At 42.1% G+C, this 18,386-nt stretch overlaps 1 protein-coding gene across 3 annotated transcripts in view; it reads left to right on the forward strand.

The window, feature by feature from the left end:
- The window catches only part of LOC139472259 (apoptosis-inducing factor 3-like), a 62,325-nt gene that overhangs the window by 17,496 nt on the left and 26,443 nt on the right, over positions 1 to 18,386 (forward strand). For all 3 annotated transcript variants that reach the window (XM_071254662.1, XM_071254660.1, XM_071254661.1), the window contains exons 2-6: positions 734 to 887; positions 9,589 to 9,760; positions 10,777 to 10,886; positions 12,143 to 12,252; positions 14,079 to 14,205. In XM_071254662.1, coding sequence (XP_071110763.1) covers positions 848 to 887; positions 9,589 to 9,760; positions 10,777 to 10,886; positions 12,143 to 12,252; positions 14,079 to 14,205 — 559 coding nt within the window. In that variant the 5' untranslated portion in view covers positions 734 to 847. The remainder of the gene's footprint in view (positions 1 to 733; positions 888 to 9,588; positions 9,761 to 10,776; positions 10,887 to 12,142; positions 12,253 to 14,078; positions 14,206 to 18,386) is intronic.

The following is an 18,386-nucleotide window of genomic DNA, read 5'->3' on the forward strand; positions in this document are numbered from 1 at the left end:
ATCTGAGCACCCGATCCCGCTAGTCGCCTCTTACACAAGCATGGGTTGTTGAATGCTGAAGACCAATTCTGACAGGGATCTTTAGCGTTAAAACCCTAACAGAGGGTCGTGGGGTCAGGATGTGCCCTGGTTGATTGTGTGTCGTCGTACTCCGACGGCGTGGGACGTTGCTATGCAACCAATCATTGGTTTGTCTGGATCCTAGTCGATTTACGGACTGATGATATCGCTAGCATATTTCTGACTGCTTTAAACAACAAAACATAATGGTCGTTTTTTAGACAACTTTCAACTGAATACCCTTAAAAATCCGAGGTAGGATAGGTCTTCAGCAACCCATGCCTGCCACAATAGGCGACTATGCTTGTCGTAAGAGGCGACTAACGGGATTGGTTGGTCAGGCTCGCTGACTTGGTTGATGCATGTCGTCGGATCCCAATTGCGTGGATTGATGCTCCTGATGTCAATCACTGGATTGTCTGGACCAGATTCGATTATTTACAGACCGCCGTCATATAGCTGGAATATTGCTGAGTAGCGGCGTTAAACAACAAACAAACAAAACTTTCAGCTGAAGAGAACCTACACACACATTGTTTCTCTGTAACACCGAAGACCAGTTCGATTCCCGACATGAGTACAATGTGTGAAGCTCATTTCTGGTGTCCCCCGCCGTGATATTGCTGGAATATTGCTAAAATCAAACTCACTCACTCACTCTCTTTATTTCCAGATTCCCCTTGTGACTGAGCCACTGTGACAAAATCTCCGTCAGATACACTCGCCTTCTTGCTGCTCCGCCAGCTCCATCCGCCATCTTGTTGCCCGAACAGCTACACACCACACCATGGGGAAGAAACACTCCAAGTTCGACATCAACCCTGCAGGTTAGTTTGTTTGTTGTTTAACGCCGCAAAATTCCAGCTATATGACGCCGGTCTGTAAATAAAATCGGGTATTCATGTTAAACAACGCCATGGTGTATCAATGGGTTAGCACTATAAAATCGTCGTTAGTCCGTACTAGCAGACACACACACGCACATACACACGCACACACACACACATGCACGTCGCTATATAAGTGCAAATATCTTGGACGCGACGTTATATCACATTTCACCTCACCTTATAATATGTGTGATTGCACTGGCGACAGTTAAGATATTGTCACTGTTGAGCGTCTTGAAACAGACCTGTCTCTGTTCTTAAATCGGGAATAGTGTTAGGAGCTAGTAGAAATTCACTGTCTTCGGATAGATATTCCGTCCACGCTTAACAAAGTAGAAAGGCCAGTAGAAAAGACGCAAGTCAGTCAGCAAGGCCTCGTGTCGCTCTTATATAGTTACCGCCAGCCTTCAAGAAACTGCCTCATCCAGACACTTCTCGAACGAAGTCAAGACATATGTAGAACCATGGCAGGTAACTCTAAATCACACTTCCTGTTGCCATATGCATCTGGCCGCGCCAGCTCTCGACATTTTACCAGCGCTTCAATTATTTGCTGCCACTGGCAACCACTACAATTAAACAACTTCTACTGTAACACAACAACACTCATTTGTCAGGGAACTCGCTGGCTCTCCATTGATGGAACCAGGCCATGGCTTGATTTCTTGGTTACGAGAAAATGGCGACTACGGTCAGAGACCATGGTCTCTACTACGGAACACTGCACAGCACACGGGTGACCGTATATATTCACGGGTGACGAGGAACGTATAGTGTATACACACCTTTTGTGTACTGACGAGGTGGTGATGAAGAAACGGATAATGTATACCAAATGTATACCAAGTACTGACGATGTATGTCATGTGATGCACATCACACAATATATATACCCCAGGTGTTGGAGACTATTGTCCGTTGTCAGGCCTGCGTCCGGTCACTTTGTTGAGTTAGTGGTCTCATGTTTACGTTTTATAACTCCAGAACCGTTCGATTGATTAAGCTGAGTACACCCCCTGGTTCCCTTGGTATGCTGCGCTGGCGCTTCTGTGTTTGCTGGGTTTTTCACATGTGATTGTTGTTCACGTTCAAAGTGAATTCATATCTGTTCAAGACATCAAACACCAACTTAAAAAAATAAATGATACGATCGTCGTAGCAGTGAGGCGAAAATTTGCGTGTCACGATCGTCCCTAGCCATTTGTGGCCACCCGATCTCCAATGTACTCTGCTGTCTCCATTGTTGCCACCAGATACCCATTGTACTCTCCTGTCTCCATCATGACCACCAGATACCCATTGTGCTCTCCTGTCTCTATTGTAGCCACCAGATACCCTTTGTACTCTCCTGTCTCCATCATGGCCACCAGATACCCATTGTACTCTCCCGTCTCCATCATGACCACCAGATACCCATTGTACTCTCACGTCTCCATCATGACCACCAGATACCCATGGTACTCTCACGTCTCCATCATGACCACCAGATACCCATTGTACTCTCCTGTCTCCATCGTGGCCACCAGATACCCATTGTATTCTCATGTATGCATTGTGGCCACCAGATACCCATTGTGCTCTCCTGTCTCCATCATGGCCACCAGATACCCATTGTACTCTCCTGTCTCTATTGTAGCCACCAGATACCCTTTGTACTCTCCTGTCTCCATCATGGCCACCAGATACCAATTGTACTCTCCCGTCTCCATCATGACCACCAGATACCCATTGTACTCTCCTGTCTCCATCATGACCACCAGATACCCATTGTACTCTCCTGTCTCCATCATGGCCACCAGATACCCATTGTACTCTCATGTATGCATTGTGGCCACCAGATACCCATTGTGCTCTCCTGTCTCCATCATGACCACCAGATACCCATTGTACTCTCCTGTCTCCATCATGACCACCAGTTACCCATTGTACTCTCCTGTCTCTATTGTAGCCACCAGATACCCTTTGTACTCTCCCGTCTCCATCATGACCACCAGATACCCATTGTACTCTCCCGTCTCCATCATGACCACCAGATACCCATTGTACTCTCCTGTCTCCATCGTGGCCACCAGATACCCATTGTACTCTCCTGTCTCCATCATGACCACCAGTTACCCATTGTACTCTCCTGTCTCTATTGTAGCCACCAGATACCCTTTGTACTCTCACGTCTCCATCATGGCCACCAGATACCCATTGTACTCTCATGTATGCATTGTGGCCACCAGTTACCCATTGTGCTCTCCTGTCTCCATCATGGCCACCAGATACCCATTGTACTCTCCTGTCTCCATCATGGCCACCAGATACCCATTGTACTCTCCTGTCTCCATCATGACCACCAGATACCCATTGTACTCTCCCGTCTCCATCATGACCACCAGATACCCATTGTACTCTCCTGTCTCCATCATGACCACCAGATACCCATTGTGCTCTCCTGTCTCCATCATGGCCACCAGATACCCATTGTACTCACCCATCTCCATCATGGCCACGTGATATAGGATGTAGATGCCGTGACGGACCTGGAATAACACTGACTGACCTGTCCACATTTGACGTGTTTGAGGTATTATTCTGATAAATTCAACTGAATTATGCAGTGGATCGTGGAGGTGTCTGCCTATTCACATACGACAGTGTAATTCTACAAACGTTGTAAATGGCAAGTAATAACAACATTCTAAACGTCATTCGTCAGATACCAGAACTATTCACTCCTTTATCAAAATTGGTATTACACGGGAGCGAGTTTAGTATTCTATATATGTGATATACTCGCGTACATTATGACAACGTTGGATTTGTATTTATTAAGACACTGAAGAATCAATAAAGCATATTCAGCATGACCATAAACTCAACAGTTATCAATTGTTATCTATTCACGGTATTTATAGACGCATTGATGGTGCTGCCAGCATTATTTTAAATTCTCCGAGCGACACTGCGACAATTGAGATCACGTGATCTGACAAGTCACATGATTTGAGTGACCAGCATGATAAGCATGATATGCACTTGAGCAGTTGACACGAGGTAATACCCGAGTTTCTACCTGGGACGCAAAGGGTAAGAGTCTGTCATAACAGTCCGCATGTTGTCAGTGTTTTGATACAAATTTGCTGTTTGCAGGGTTGTATTTGACTTGTGTGTGTCCAGAATTGTACAGGTTCCAGCCGTTACGACTGTCGACAGTTGATGAATACAAATTCATTTCATCCCTTGCCATTCAGAATTTAGCCTGTATTGTTGTTGAGCTTTGTTTCTTCATCAAATGACATAAAATAGGTAACGAAACCATGGATTTTGAGTTGTCGAATCATTAGGCACATCAGGATATGGTGGGAAATCCGCGCTGTATGTGGTTGCGCGTCCCAGGAAACAATCGACCGGAACGCATGTTTCAGAACGCTGTTCGTTGTCATATGATTGTGCAAAGTTCCCTTGTTGCTAGTCATGTAAAAGCTCATATTCAAGATTTTTAAAATCTATTTTAGTAGGTCTAAGAAATTATGAAATAGTTTAATCAATCTTAATTATACATGTTATTCATTTAAGCCAGACCATAAAAAATGTTATGGTCGCTATTTTAGCTATCCTCACTGCATTTTAATTTTGAATTTATTCTGTACAATTTTTATGTGAAATATTATTTGAAATTAACAATAATTGTTTTCTTGACAACATTAACTTGTGTTGCGACCCTTGAAGATCTGGGGTAGAATAGGTCTTCAGCAACCCATGCTTGCTTGTCATAAGAGGCGACTAACCAATTGCATGGAGTTGATGCTCACGATGTCAATCACTGGTTTGTCTGGTCCACACTCGATTATTTACAGATCTCTGTCATATAGCTGGAATATTGCTGAGTGCAGCATTAAACAAACAAACAAAAAAACAACAAAAACTATGTTGCTTAGGCTAAAAAAATAATACTTAAAAATTAGTTCTCAGGCACTGCCCCCATCATCATCATCTGCCACATGTTTATTTTTAATTTCCACTTTAAAAAATTAAAAATCCTTACACTTAAAAACAATGCGATCCAATATAGCATGCAGTTACTTACTAGTTTGAACAAGCAACAACAAAAAAGATCTGCCTGCCTTTTTGGTCAAGCATTCATGATTAAGTATGCCCTAAATATGAAAATCTGCAATGTTCCTATGTTGACTTTATTTGCCCTTTAAGATCTGGCATTCCCAGTGTCCTTCACTGTGATATGATGTCTGGACTATTGCTAAATGTAGCGTAAAACAACTCACTCACTCACTCACTCACTCACTCACTCACTCACTCACCCAATCGAAGTCAGCTCGATTCCATAACTTGTAAACATATTTTCACTCACTCACTCACCCACCCAATCGAAAGCCAGCTGGATTCCATAACTTTTAAACATATTTTCACTCACTCACTCACTCACTCACTCACTCGAAGTCAGCTGGATTCCATAACTTGTAAACATGTTTTCACTCACTCACTCACTCACTCACTCACTCACTCACTCACCCAATCGAAAGTCAGCTGGATTCCATAACTTGTAAACATATTTTCACTCACTCACTCACTCACTCACTCACTCACTCACTCATCTAGGTTACATGGCTATATGGAAGAGATCTTAACCATATTTTCATTCCACGTCCTATAAGACTGGACCAGCATGCCTGCCTTGTGTTCCGCGACCCATGGACCCCGACACATACATTATTGATGTGAGAGTCACTGAGTTCATCAGAGCGACATGTTAAACATCCTCAGTGACCGATGAAGGGTCTATCTATAGCCAGGGCGTGTGACTGAAATATGTGCTGAGTCATTTGACATAGTAAACAAGATATGTGCTGTGTCATGTATAGTATGTCATTCACTGGTCGGCCTTGATAACATATACCATATTCGACGTAATAAGCGCCCAGGGCGCTCTCAAAATTAGAAATAGGGGGCTCTTATTAGAATATTATTTTGGTGAAAAAAAACAGAGTTGAAAGATAAATTTCATGGTTTATGCTGACGGCCTGAACTGTTTATATACTGTTTAATTGCCCATAATTAAGGGTGCATATAACACACGAGTGCGTATTATACACAAATAAGTATGTCTTGTGTACATTGATCAATCGGAAGGGGTGCTAATTGGGATTGTTCACTTGCCAATATATTAGCAAATATCGCCGTGGGTGCTTATTAGAGCGGGGCGCTTATTACGTCAAATACGGTATATATGAATGATATGCTGAAAGTCGCAGACTGATAACAGTGATAAATAGTTTTGTTCATCGAACCAGAGCTCCATATAAGCTGGGTATTTGTGTCAAATATGCTAACAGATCACCCTAACCCAATCGATATTGAGTTGATTGTGTATAAATACGAATAACAAAATATGAAATTCAGTCGTATAAGGACGTTGTAATAACACACTAGAAGCTACAGGGCTCAATATATAACATGCATCGGTGCAAACTATTATTGAAAAGTGCAACCTACCGTATTCGATGTAATAAGCGCCCCGCTCTAATAAAAGCCCACAGCGATATTTGCTAATATATTGTCTAAAGAACAATCCGAATTAGCACCCCTTCCAACTGATCAATGTACACAAGACTTATTTTTTTCGTATAATACGCACTCGTGTATTATAGGCACCCTTAATTATGGGCAATTAAATTCTGGAAAAGGTATATCTGTAGTATATAAACATTTGAGGCTGTCAGCATAAACCACGAAATTTGTCCTTTAACTCTGTTTTTTTCACCAAAATAATATTCTAATAAGAGCCCCCTATTTCTAAATTTGAGAGCGCCCTGGGTGCTTATTACATCGAATTTTGAAATATTTATGTCCATATGCACAAAGTGCATGGCCAGAAATTTCACATTTGTGTCTAGACTTCCCCTTTATTGTCCTAACAACACCGATGTTGAACACTCTCAATACCTCCAAGCTTTATTACCATACTACATCACTAATCCCTGTGTTGTGTGTAATTTGTCATACTCTCTTCCAGGGCTTAATGTCATCTTATTGTATGTTAAAGATTATGCCCTGTCCTGTAGCTACATCCATTGCTGAAGCTGACCACTGTATCACAATATGACACTAACATAATCCAACTGATGATAATCATTATGTGCTGGTTGCCATTGACGACAATGGCACATTAGTACTGCAGCAGTATGTACTGACAGTAATAACAATCGTGAGTGACATCAAAGAACTGAGATTTTATTTATTTATATCAGTTGCAACCTGATTTTGTCCGGTGCAATAGGGTCTGTCTGGTGCAACTGGCTTTTGTCTGGGGCAACTAGGTTCTCTTTGGTGCAACTGTTTTTTGTCTGGTGCAACAAGGTTCTGCCAGGTGCAACTGGTTTTTGTTTGGTGCAATAGCATTCTGTCTGGTGCAACTGGGTTTTCTCAGTTGCAACCTGATTTTGTCTGGTGCAACTAGGTTCTGTCTGGTGCAACAGGGTTCTGTCTTTTGCAACTGGGTTTTGTCTGGTGCAGCTAGGTTCTGTCTGGTGCAACTGGGTTTTGTCAGGTGCGACTGCGTTTTGTCTGGTGCAACAGGGTTCTGTCTTTGCAACTGGGTTTTGTTAGGTGCGACTGCGTTTTGTCTGGTGCAACTGGGTTCTGTCAGACTCAACCTAATTGTGTCTGGTGCAACCTGGTTTTCATGTCACCATGCACTTGGTGCAAGTTTAATCTAGTTCCTTAAATCAAGTCCTTGGCCTTTTAAGCTTGTGGAACTGAATATCTGTACACATCTTTATTTACTACTGGTGGCATCCTGTATACATGACCTCTACTGTAATAAATAATGCACAGAAGTGCTGTCCTGCATATTGTCACCGAGACATGTATTGCTGTTGTGAGCTTCTATGTTATGTGACACAGTTTGAGCAGCACATGATCAGAATCCTGAACAGTGTTCAAAATAACTGCCTGCCCATGGAAACTTTTCTGTCGGGCTGCATGAAAATTTCCTGCACCTGTCCGACTGTATGACAGATAATTTTAAGACTACTTATGTATTCAGTTTTATTATAACTCTTTGTAGTTTCTCAATCAAGAGATTGTTTGCAATATTTCAACTGAATCATTACATGATTTTTGTTGTTGCGATTTTTCAATATTTATAATGCCAGAATGCGGCAGGTAACTTTGAAGATGGGCAGGCAACACTTATGGGTCACCTGCCCAACAGTCTTGTTGGGTTTCAAAAGTATTTCAAAACTGATCCTGGAAGAGCATTGTAAGAAAAAATATTTTTCTAAATGTGTGCTCAATCGTTCAATAATACGCAATAGACGGGATCCAAGGGAGTAACACTATATCTAATGTCCAAAGAAAAATATCATCAAATACCCAGTGTCAATGATAACATGTGGATAAGAAATCTCAACAGCCCAGTTGAGCACATGTTGATGTGTCTTGATCTTTTGATGACACAGGGATTCAATTTCCCGATGTTTCCCAATACTTCTCTATATTTCCTGAATTCTTGTATCTGCCAACTCAAAAATCAGGGATGTGAAAAAAATCATTTTCCAATTTATAGCCAAGACGGATAATCAGACTTATGCATATAAAAATACAAAATTGTTTCCCTGTCTGACTGACACAAAGGCTGCTTGCTCAATGACCTGAAATTGTTTGCTCCAGCACTTTTCCAAGCTTCACCAGGACACCGATCAGTATGTGCCATGTTCCCATGTTCACGGGGGGGCGGTCGGGTAGCCTAGTGGTTAAAGCGTTTGCTCGCCACGCCGAAGACCCGGGTTCGATTCCCGACATGGGTACAATGTGTGAAGCCCATTTCTGGTGTCCCCCGCCGTGATATTGCTGGAATATTGCTAAAAGCGGCATAAAACCATACTCACTGACTCACTCACTCCCATGTTCACGCTAGAAAATTGTTAACATTCCTGACACGTCATAAAACATCCACACTGAATGTAGAGAATCTGAAATTGTATACATTTCTCTTCCTACCAACCCTATATTCATACAAAACGACCCGTGAAGATCCAGGGTAGAATAGGTCTACAGCAACCCCTGCTTGCCGTAAAAGGCGACTATGCTTGTCGCATGAGGTGACTAACATGATCTGGTGGTCAGGCTTGCTGACTTGGTTGATGCAGTCATCAGATCCCAATTTGGGACAGCCTGAAATGTTTATATGCGAGAGATATATTTTTCCAGAATTTAATTGCCCATAATTAAGGGTGCATATAACACACAAGTGCATATTATATGTGAATAAATAAGTCTTGTGTACATCAATCAGTCGGAAAGGGTGCGAATTGAGATTGTTCACGTGCCAATATTTTAGCAAATATCGCTGTGGGCGCTTATTAGAGCGGGGAGCTTATTACGTCGAATACGGTATGTCATGTTGTAATTAATGCTGGTTCTAACTCTGAATATTTACATGCATAATCAACTCTCTCAGTGATTGTTAATTAAGAAATACAGTTTTCCAAACTACTACAGTAAAATACTTGAGTACAGTTATGTCAGGACCTAGCTTCAATTTTATTTCTTTTCATGAAATTATTATATGACAAACTCAAGCAGTACTGATGACAAGTTTTTTATGATAATTTTTCATTTTTGCTTGCAGTATCAACGGTAACAACACCCACTGCACCATCTAGTCAGGCACCAACAGGAGGGACATATCTGGTTACAGAAGAGAACGGGTCAAGGTCATCACCACAGCAACCAAAGTCACAAACCAAGATGGCAGCTAATGATGTGTTTGTCTGCAACCAAGGCGATCTGAAAGACGGAGAGTAAGTGACCAATCCAAAACTCGATTGCTTTCAGAAATATACATAACGTATTCAAAGTAAAAGGCGTCATGGGCACTAAGAAAACTGACAAAGAAAGGAAGCTGCTTATTAAAATTGTACGCAACACATTAAATTTGTTTTCAGAATTAGAGTGGTAGTGAAATAACTTGGTTCAAACGTCAGTCCAACTAAAATGTTTTCGATAATAGTTATTATTAGAGACTGGCTCTGTATAGTTAAAATTAATTACCAATTACATGTGTAACACCGACACAAATATAGGTGACCCACCACTGGAGTCTAGTTGAAGGTATTATTCACAGTATCACCTGTATGTATTTGTGACAGGACTTTCATAAAGATGTTAAGGTGTGACAGAGGTATGTTGTATACTGAATAAAAGAAACATTTTCATCCATCATCGAACTTTGTGAATTTCATGTTCTAAGGCTAAATAGATGACACTTAAAGGTGTAGAATTTGCACTCAAGTAAGTAAGGATGAAATTTGGGAGTCCTGTCATAAACATGCTGGCAAAATAACAACATACGGATGAGTTCCTGGGTTTACATAATACTGAAGCATACCTAAATGACCCCAGGAAACTCCTGACATTTCAAATGCTGAAATATTTACTCACTACCCAACTCTGTCACTCAACAATCCACCCACTCACTCACTCACCACCCAGCTGCCTGCCCACTCACTCACCCATCCACTCACTCAAACACCCACCCAAACATACCCACCCACCCACCAACCCATCCACTCACTGAACCACCCACCCACTCACTCCCTCACCAACACACCCACCCAAACATAACCACCCACCCACCAACCCATCGACTCACCCAACCACCCACCGTCTCACTCACTCAGTCACTCACCAACACACCCACCCAAACATACACACCCACCCATCAACCCACCCACTCAACCACCCACCACTCACTCACTCACTCACTCACTCACTCACTCACTCACTCACTCACTCACTCACTCACTCACTGTTGTAGGATGAGGGAGGTAGAGGTGGCCGGGGGCAAGGTCCTGCTGACCAGAGACAAGGGGGAGTATTATGCCGTGGGGCCAAAATGTACCCACTATGGAGCACCTCTGGCCAACGGTAAGTTAGACCGAACTGACCGATACACAATATTTACAACCTATTGTATATATCTCATAACCTGTGACAGCACTTCATTGGACATGGTCACTTCATTCCTGAGTGCTCGCCGCCTTGGTTGATGCATGTCGTCGTATCCCATTTGCTCGATTGATGCTCATGATGTCAATCACTGGATTGTCTGGTCCAGACTCTATCATTTACAGACCGCCGTCATATAGCTGGAATATTGCTGAGTAGCGGCATTAAACAACAAGCAAGCAAACAAACATTCCTGAGTGTGTAGTTAAATTTGAACAGTTAATTTCTAATTTAAACTTTTAGCTGACTACATACGTTAATCATGATTGTATAATGAATGGAGGTGTGTGCTGTAATCTGATTGGTCGAATGGGGATGGATCCCGCAAACCTTTTGGACTGTTCACTGTGTAAGATTAATTTTCTTGACAAGTGTTTACTTTTACTATCCCGAATTTGACAATACTTGTGACTTTTGACTTGCTGCCATGGATACCACAGTAATTCAATATTAAACTGGATCAATTTACCAGAACAGTTTTGATTAAGATGTCATGGATGCGTCATGACGTCACTGCACTGCAGCGTGTTCCAGAGTGACATCACAACTGTGACAGTTCACCTAGAAACAGAGAGTCCTATGGAAAATTACTGAAAACTTGTGTACAATGTCGATAGAATCATATGACAATCTGAAAACGCACGACACTGATCTTATTATAAATATATTGCTAGATTATCATCTGCTTGTGTTCCCAAAGTGGGTAGGGAGGCTTTTTATTTATTTTTAAAAATTTCCTATTAAAGTCAGCAAGTTGAAGACTGGACACCTTGGTATGAACAAAAGATGACTTAAATCACAAAGATAATAAATAAACATTGATTTCAACTGTAGTAGTTAGATCTGTCTCTGTCAAACCTATTTTCGTTTTCCCTGCCTCAACTTTTACTCATGCGATTTATGAATTTATTGTCAATTGATGTTAACTTGGCAGGCACATACCAAGTGTCAGTTGTAGGTCAGTTTACTGAATGTCGTAAACATGAATGGCCGTTTGACATTTCACTCTGGGCAAATTATATTAATTTGTAGGGGGGTTAGTTGTGAGTCGGGCGGGAATGATAATCTAGCAATTAATCTATTAAAAGTATTATGGTCTTATCTCCTGAATGATTTATGAAACATGGCCATTGCATCCGATGTGGTCTTTGCTAATGTCCAGTTATCTCTGTCAGGTGTGTTGTGTAATGGCCAAGTGCGTTGTCAATGGCATGGAGCTTGCTTCAACGTCAAAACAGGAGACATCGAAGACTTCCCAGGTCTCAACTCACTGCCGACATTTGAGGTAAATGTGAGAACGATGTGTTACTTGATGGGGTCAAGGTCGTATACACAATGTTCCTCTATCGCCCATGAAAACATGGCCGCTGGCCAATGCACCGTTGGTAAGCAACGAATCAAGCCTCGGCCTGACCCCATTAGGTATATATAGTACCCATGTGGTGGCCACCATGTTTGTTTACAGAGGCTTTTGAAACTCCTATCTAAACTGACAGGGAATGTCAGGCATTAGCAGTGTTCCCATTTACTAGTAGAATTAGGCTTGGACCTGTAATTCATGTGACTGCCAGTCCCTGTGGATCGGCAAATAAAGTACCCTTTAATCTTTGTTGTTGAACAAAACATCGGTGATATTCATATAAGTATATTTTTCTAACAAAGTCAGCTTGTCTGTTACCATCAGGGTTTCCCCTTGTCTATTTTAAGTGCAAGGAAATAACATTTCGAGTTGCTTCAAGGTTAAATGTATATTTGTAGCAACTTAGTCTCTAAATATTCCCCAAAAAGAGAGAGAGAAATGTGACTGAACTTGAATGACGTGTAGATCTAACTAAGTTACTTCAGAGATGACGTCATTGCATTGAACATGTTGAAAGAATTGAAACCAGGTAATTTTCATGCGTTTTTTTACTTGTTGAAAGTTAGGTCTGACAAAAATTAGGGGGCACTGGTAATTTTTAAAGTTGCCATTCCACCACGACTGGTAGTTTCAAAAACCGGTGAGAACACCGAGTAGTAGTGGAGCATGCAAGCCTCACATCAATAAACTGTAGCTGATGAAAGTAGTTCCTGATAGATTACTCATTTGCATACTGTAAACAGGGAATTTTTTGCGACCGTTTAATTATTGCGAGTTTTGCGAACGAGACTCAAATCGCAAAAATTAAAAACGCAAAAATAAGTATAAATAATACATACATACTTTATTCATTGCAACACGTCATCAAATGTTGAAATCATCAACCAGAACCACAAGTTACTCAATAAGTTAAAAACACAAATGAATGCAGAATGGTCACACAAGACATCACAAATGACAGTGTAAACAGACCAATCAGTGTCACTGTTACCTCACAGTAATCCTGCCTTCTTCCAACATCACTTTATTGCGTCAGTGTTCTTTGCAATTTTGTCCACAATTTTGTTTGCATTCAAACTCACAGTCATGACACTGAGTTTAGTCAATTATCATATTTGATAATTGGTCGCAATCCCTTCCGGTCAACTTTCCGGACAACTCAGATTAACTAGCTTCGGAGAGACGCTGTCTATTGTTTGGTAATCGAGAGGTCATCTCAACACGGCAACTCGCAAAACGCAAAAATATCTCGTCGCTGTATTGTCTTTGGTGTGGTATTCGCAATATTTTATCGGCGCAGAAATAAAGCTGTTTACAGTATTCATAGTGATACCAAGTTTTTCAGACGTGTTTGTCACATGGTGATATGATCTGTTATATCATTCAGTCTCTTGTGTATGACATGTCTGTCTCAATACGCACAGTGATTCAACCCCAGATTTCTTCCACGCTTATTTCTTACAATATTCCTGTGATGAACTTGTAAGGAGTAAATTGGCTGCGTCCATGAGATAATGTTTTAAAACCAAAAATATTTTTGTATGCAAAAAAAAACACATTTAAAAGGCAGCACCTTTTGTTTGCTGATTGAGAATACATATTTTGTATTCTAGCATAAAATTGTTCAAAATAATTTAAGTTATTCTGATAGATAAATTGAAACATTAGTTTAGATAGGGAGCTAATAATTTAGGTGAAATGTCCTTGAGGTTTGTTCAGTACTAAAGCTTGTACACGTTGCAACACGGCAGGTGTCGGTGCGAGACAGTAAGGTGTACGTGAAGGCCGATGCGGAGACTGTGAAGAAAGCAACCCGTGTGAAGTCCATGGTGAAGCATGTGGCAGACAACAAACAGACGTTCGTCTTGGTGGGTGGAGGTGAGTGACTGCATCACCAGTAGCTCACAGTAATACCTTCAAGTCCGGCAGCTGCATCCTGATGATAAGGATGACTATAAAGCTTGTCTCATTATGGAGATTCTGGGGAAGAATCGACCCCAGTAGTCCATGCTTGTCTCCCTCTGAGTATTCTGGGGCAATGTCCGCCCTCGTAACCTTGATTGTCTCCCTTTGTGGATTCCGGGGCAATGTCGGCCCTAGTACCCCTTGCTTGTCTCCCTGTGAGGATTTTCGCGTAAGGCGAGCCCATACCCAGTAGCCCATGCTTGTGAGGATTCTTGGGTAAGGTAGGCCCCAGTACCCCATGCTTGTCTCCCTGTGTGGATTCTGGGGTAAGGTAGGCCCAGTTCGCCATGCTTGTCTCCTTGTGAGGATTCTAGGGTAAGGTAGGCCCAGTTCCCCATGCTTGTCTCCTTGTGAGGATTCTAGGGTAAGGTAGGCCCAGTTTCCCATGCTTGTCTCATTGTGAGGATTCTGGGGCAAGGTAGGCCCAAGTTCCCCATGCTCGTCTCCTTGTGAGGATTCTAGGGTAAGGTAGGCCCAGTTCCCCATGCTTGGCTCCCTGTGTGGATTCTAGGGTAAGGTAGGCCCAGTTCCCCATGCTTGGCTCCCTGTGTGGATTCTAGGGTAAGGTAGGCCCAGTTCCCCATGCTTGTCTCCTTGTGAGGATTCTGGGGAAAGGTAGGCCTAGTTCCCCATGCTTGTCTCCCTGTATGGATTCTGGGGTGAAGTAGGCTCCAATTCCCCATGCTTGTCTCCTTGTGAGGATTGTGGGGTAAGGTAGGCCCCAGTTCCCCATGCTTGTCTCCTTGTGAGGATTGTGGGGTAAGGTAGGCCCCAGTTCCCCATGCTTGTCTCCTTGTGAGGATTGTGGGGTAAGGTAGGCCCAAGTTCCCCATGCTTGTCTCCTTGTGAGGATTGTGGGGTAAGGTAGGCCCCAGTTCCCCATGCTTGGCTCCTTGTGAGGATTCTGGGGTAAGGTAGGCTCCAGTTCCCCTATGCTTGTCTCCTTGTGAGGATTCTGGGGCGGAGTCGGCTCAAGTACCCCCATGCTTGTCTCCTTGTGAGGATTCTGGGGTAAGGTAGGCCCCAGTACCCCATGCTTGTCTCCTTGTGAGGATTCTGGGGTAAGGTAGGCCCAAGTTCCCCATGCTTGTCTCCTTGTGAGGATTCTGGGGTAAGGCAGGCCCCAGTTCCCCATGCTTGTCTCCTTGTGAGGATTCTGGGGTAAGGCAGGCCCCAGTACCCCATGCTTGTCTCCCTGTGAGGATTCTGGGGTAAGGTAGGCCCCAGTACCCCATGCTTGTCTCCCTGTGAGGATTCTGGGGTAAGGTAGGCTCCAGTACCCCATGCTTGTCTCCCTGTGAGGATTCTGGGGTAAGGTAGGCCCCAGTACCCCATGCTTTTCTCCAAAGTATCCATGTTAAACTGCAGCAAAATATCTCAGTTGGCTAGCACTATAAAACCGGCATAAGTCTGCAGCCACAAACACATGTGCATATTGTGATGTGTATGTGTGAGAGTAAATACACATGCAACCAGGTTTCCGGAAAATTTAAAATCCCAATCGGACATTTGCATTTAGGCCACGCCCCCTGCAAATAGCGTATTTTAGTACGACTTTTTACACACACATTACAAGTTGTTACATATTCATGATATGATGAATTATGAATGGTTTCAATTTAAATTGTTTAATTCACCGGACAGTTAATAACAAATAATATCATTTTAGATATATATGGAAAACATACGTTTGTTTCTGTCATAATAACGATCTGTTAACGTAGTGAACGGTCTAATTAATATTCATGAGTCTGCTAGTGTACGCGTTGTAACATTTGTATCGAGACTATTATCCCATATTTGGTTATCACGTGACCTCACGGGAAAAGGTTTTTTTAAACTAAAGATTGTTTAAAAACAAGACAGATAATATAATCATAAATACTAAAATATCGTTGATAGCAATAGTTATTTGAATACTTTTTTCATCTGTTCTTAATTATTGACCATACAAAAAATTGATATCGATCGTCACAGAAAGCAAAATGGCGGTCAATCAAGATTCGGGAGTAGTGCACTTTACCGGGCGCACTTTTTCAGATCCAATTAGCGCTGTGGGGGCTCGAACGCGCTTCGCCGGCTCACCGGCTCTGCTAATTAATGAGTTAATTAGCCGACGCTCTATCACATGTAATCAGTGCTCGTTTAACAGGTCATTAGAATCCCCATTGACATGCATGCGTAATTCAGTAAACAATGACTTGAGCATGCGTGTGACGTCTTTGCCCGCTCTCCCATTCATTTTTTCTTGAAACCACACCCGCAATTGTTTATGTCAACATGACCGACCAATGGGATTAACTGGATTAACGATTGAAAAGGTAAGAATTTATGGCTAACCCTTGCCCAAAGCCAGCTGACCCTAATGACCGAAAAGGGGTTTTGGATCGTAAAGACGTGTAAGTTTCCCTAAGACCTAGAACGGATGTTTGATTGTAAATGTGTGTAAGTTTCCCTAAGACCGAGAATGGGTGTTTGATTGTATAGATGTGTAAGTTTCCCTAAGACCGAAAACGGGTGTTTGATTGTATAGATGTGTAAGTTTCCCTAAGACCGAGAACGGGTGTTTGATTGTAAAGATGTGTAAGTTTCCCTAAGACCGAGAACGGGTGTTTGATTGTAAAGATGTGTAAGTTTCCCTAAGACCGAGAACGGGTATTTGATTGTAAAGATGTGTAAGTTTCCCTAAGACCGAAAAGGGGTGTTTGATTGTTAAGATGTGTAAGTTTCCCTAAGACCGAAAACGGGTGTTTGATTGTAAAGATGTGTAAGTTTCCCTAAGACCGAAAACGGGTGTTTGATTGTATAGATGTGTAAGTTTCCCTAAGACCGAGAACGGGTGTTTGATTGTAAAGACGTGTAAGTTTCCCTAAGACCGAGAACGGGTGTTTGATTGTAAAGATGTGTAAGTTTCCCTAAGACCGAGAACGGGTGTTTGATTGTAAAGATGTGTAAGTTTCCCTAAGACCGAGAACGGGTGTTTGATTGTAAAGATGTGTAAGTTTCCCTAAGACCGAGAACGGGTGTTTGATTGTAAAGATGTGTAAGTTTCCCTAAGACCGAGAACGGGTGTTTGATTGTAAAGATGTGTAAGTTTCCCTAAGACCGAGAACGGGTGTTTGATTGTAAAGATGTGTAAGTTTCCCTAAGACCGAGAACGGGTGTTTGATTGTATAGATGTGTAAGTTTCCCTAAGACTGAAAACGGGTGTTTGATTGTAAAGATGTGTAAGTTTCCCTAAGACCGAGAACGGGTGTTTGATTGTATAGATGTGTAAGTTTCCCTAAGACCGAAAACGGGTGTTTGATTGTATAGATGTGTAAGTTTCCCTAAGACCGAAAACGGGTGTTTGATTGTAAAGATGTGTAAGTTTCCCTAAGACCTAGAATGGGTGTTTGATTGTAAAGATCTGTAAGTTTCCCTAAGACGGAGAACGGGTGTTTGATTGTAAAGATCTGTAAGTTTCCCTAAGACCGAAAACGGGTGTTTGATTGTAAAGATCTGTAAGTTTCCCTAAGTCCAAGAACGGGTGTTTGATTGTAAAGATCTGTAAGTTTCCCTAAGACTGAAAAGGGGTGTTTGATTGTAAAGATGTGTAAGTTTCCCTAAGTCCGAGAACGGTGTTTGATTGTAAAGATGTGTAAATTTCCCTAAGACCGAGAACGGGTGTTTGATTGTAAAGATGTGTAAGTTTCACTAAGACTGAAAACGGGTGTTTGATTGTAAAGATGTGTAAGTTTCCCTAAGACCTAGAATGGGTGTTTGATTGTAAAGATCTGTAAGTTTCCCTAAGACCGAGAACGGGTGTTTGATTGTAAAGATCTGTAAGTTTCCCTAAGACCGAGAACGGGTGTTTGATTGTAAAGATGTGTAAGTTTCCCTAAGACCGAGAACGGGTGTTTGATTGTAAAGATCTGTAAGTTTCCCTAAGTCCGAGAACGGGTGTTTGATTGTAAAGATGTGTAAGTTTCCCTAAGACTGAAAAGGGGTATTTGATTGTAAAGATGTGTAAGTTTCCCTAAGTCCGAGAACGGGTGTTTGATTGTAAAGATGTGTAAGTTTCCCTAAGACCGAAAACGGGTGTTTGATTGTAA

Source organism: Haliotis cracherodii, unplaced genomic scaffold (genome assembly GCF_022045235.1).
Source record: "Haliotis cracherodii isolate W230 unplaced genomic scaffold, xgHalCrac1.p SCAF_24, whole genome shotgun sequence".
Lineage (NCBI taxonomy): Eukaryota > Metazoa > Mollusca > Gastropoda > Lepetellida > Haliotidae > Haliotis > Haliotis cracherodii.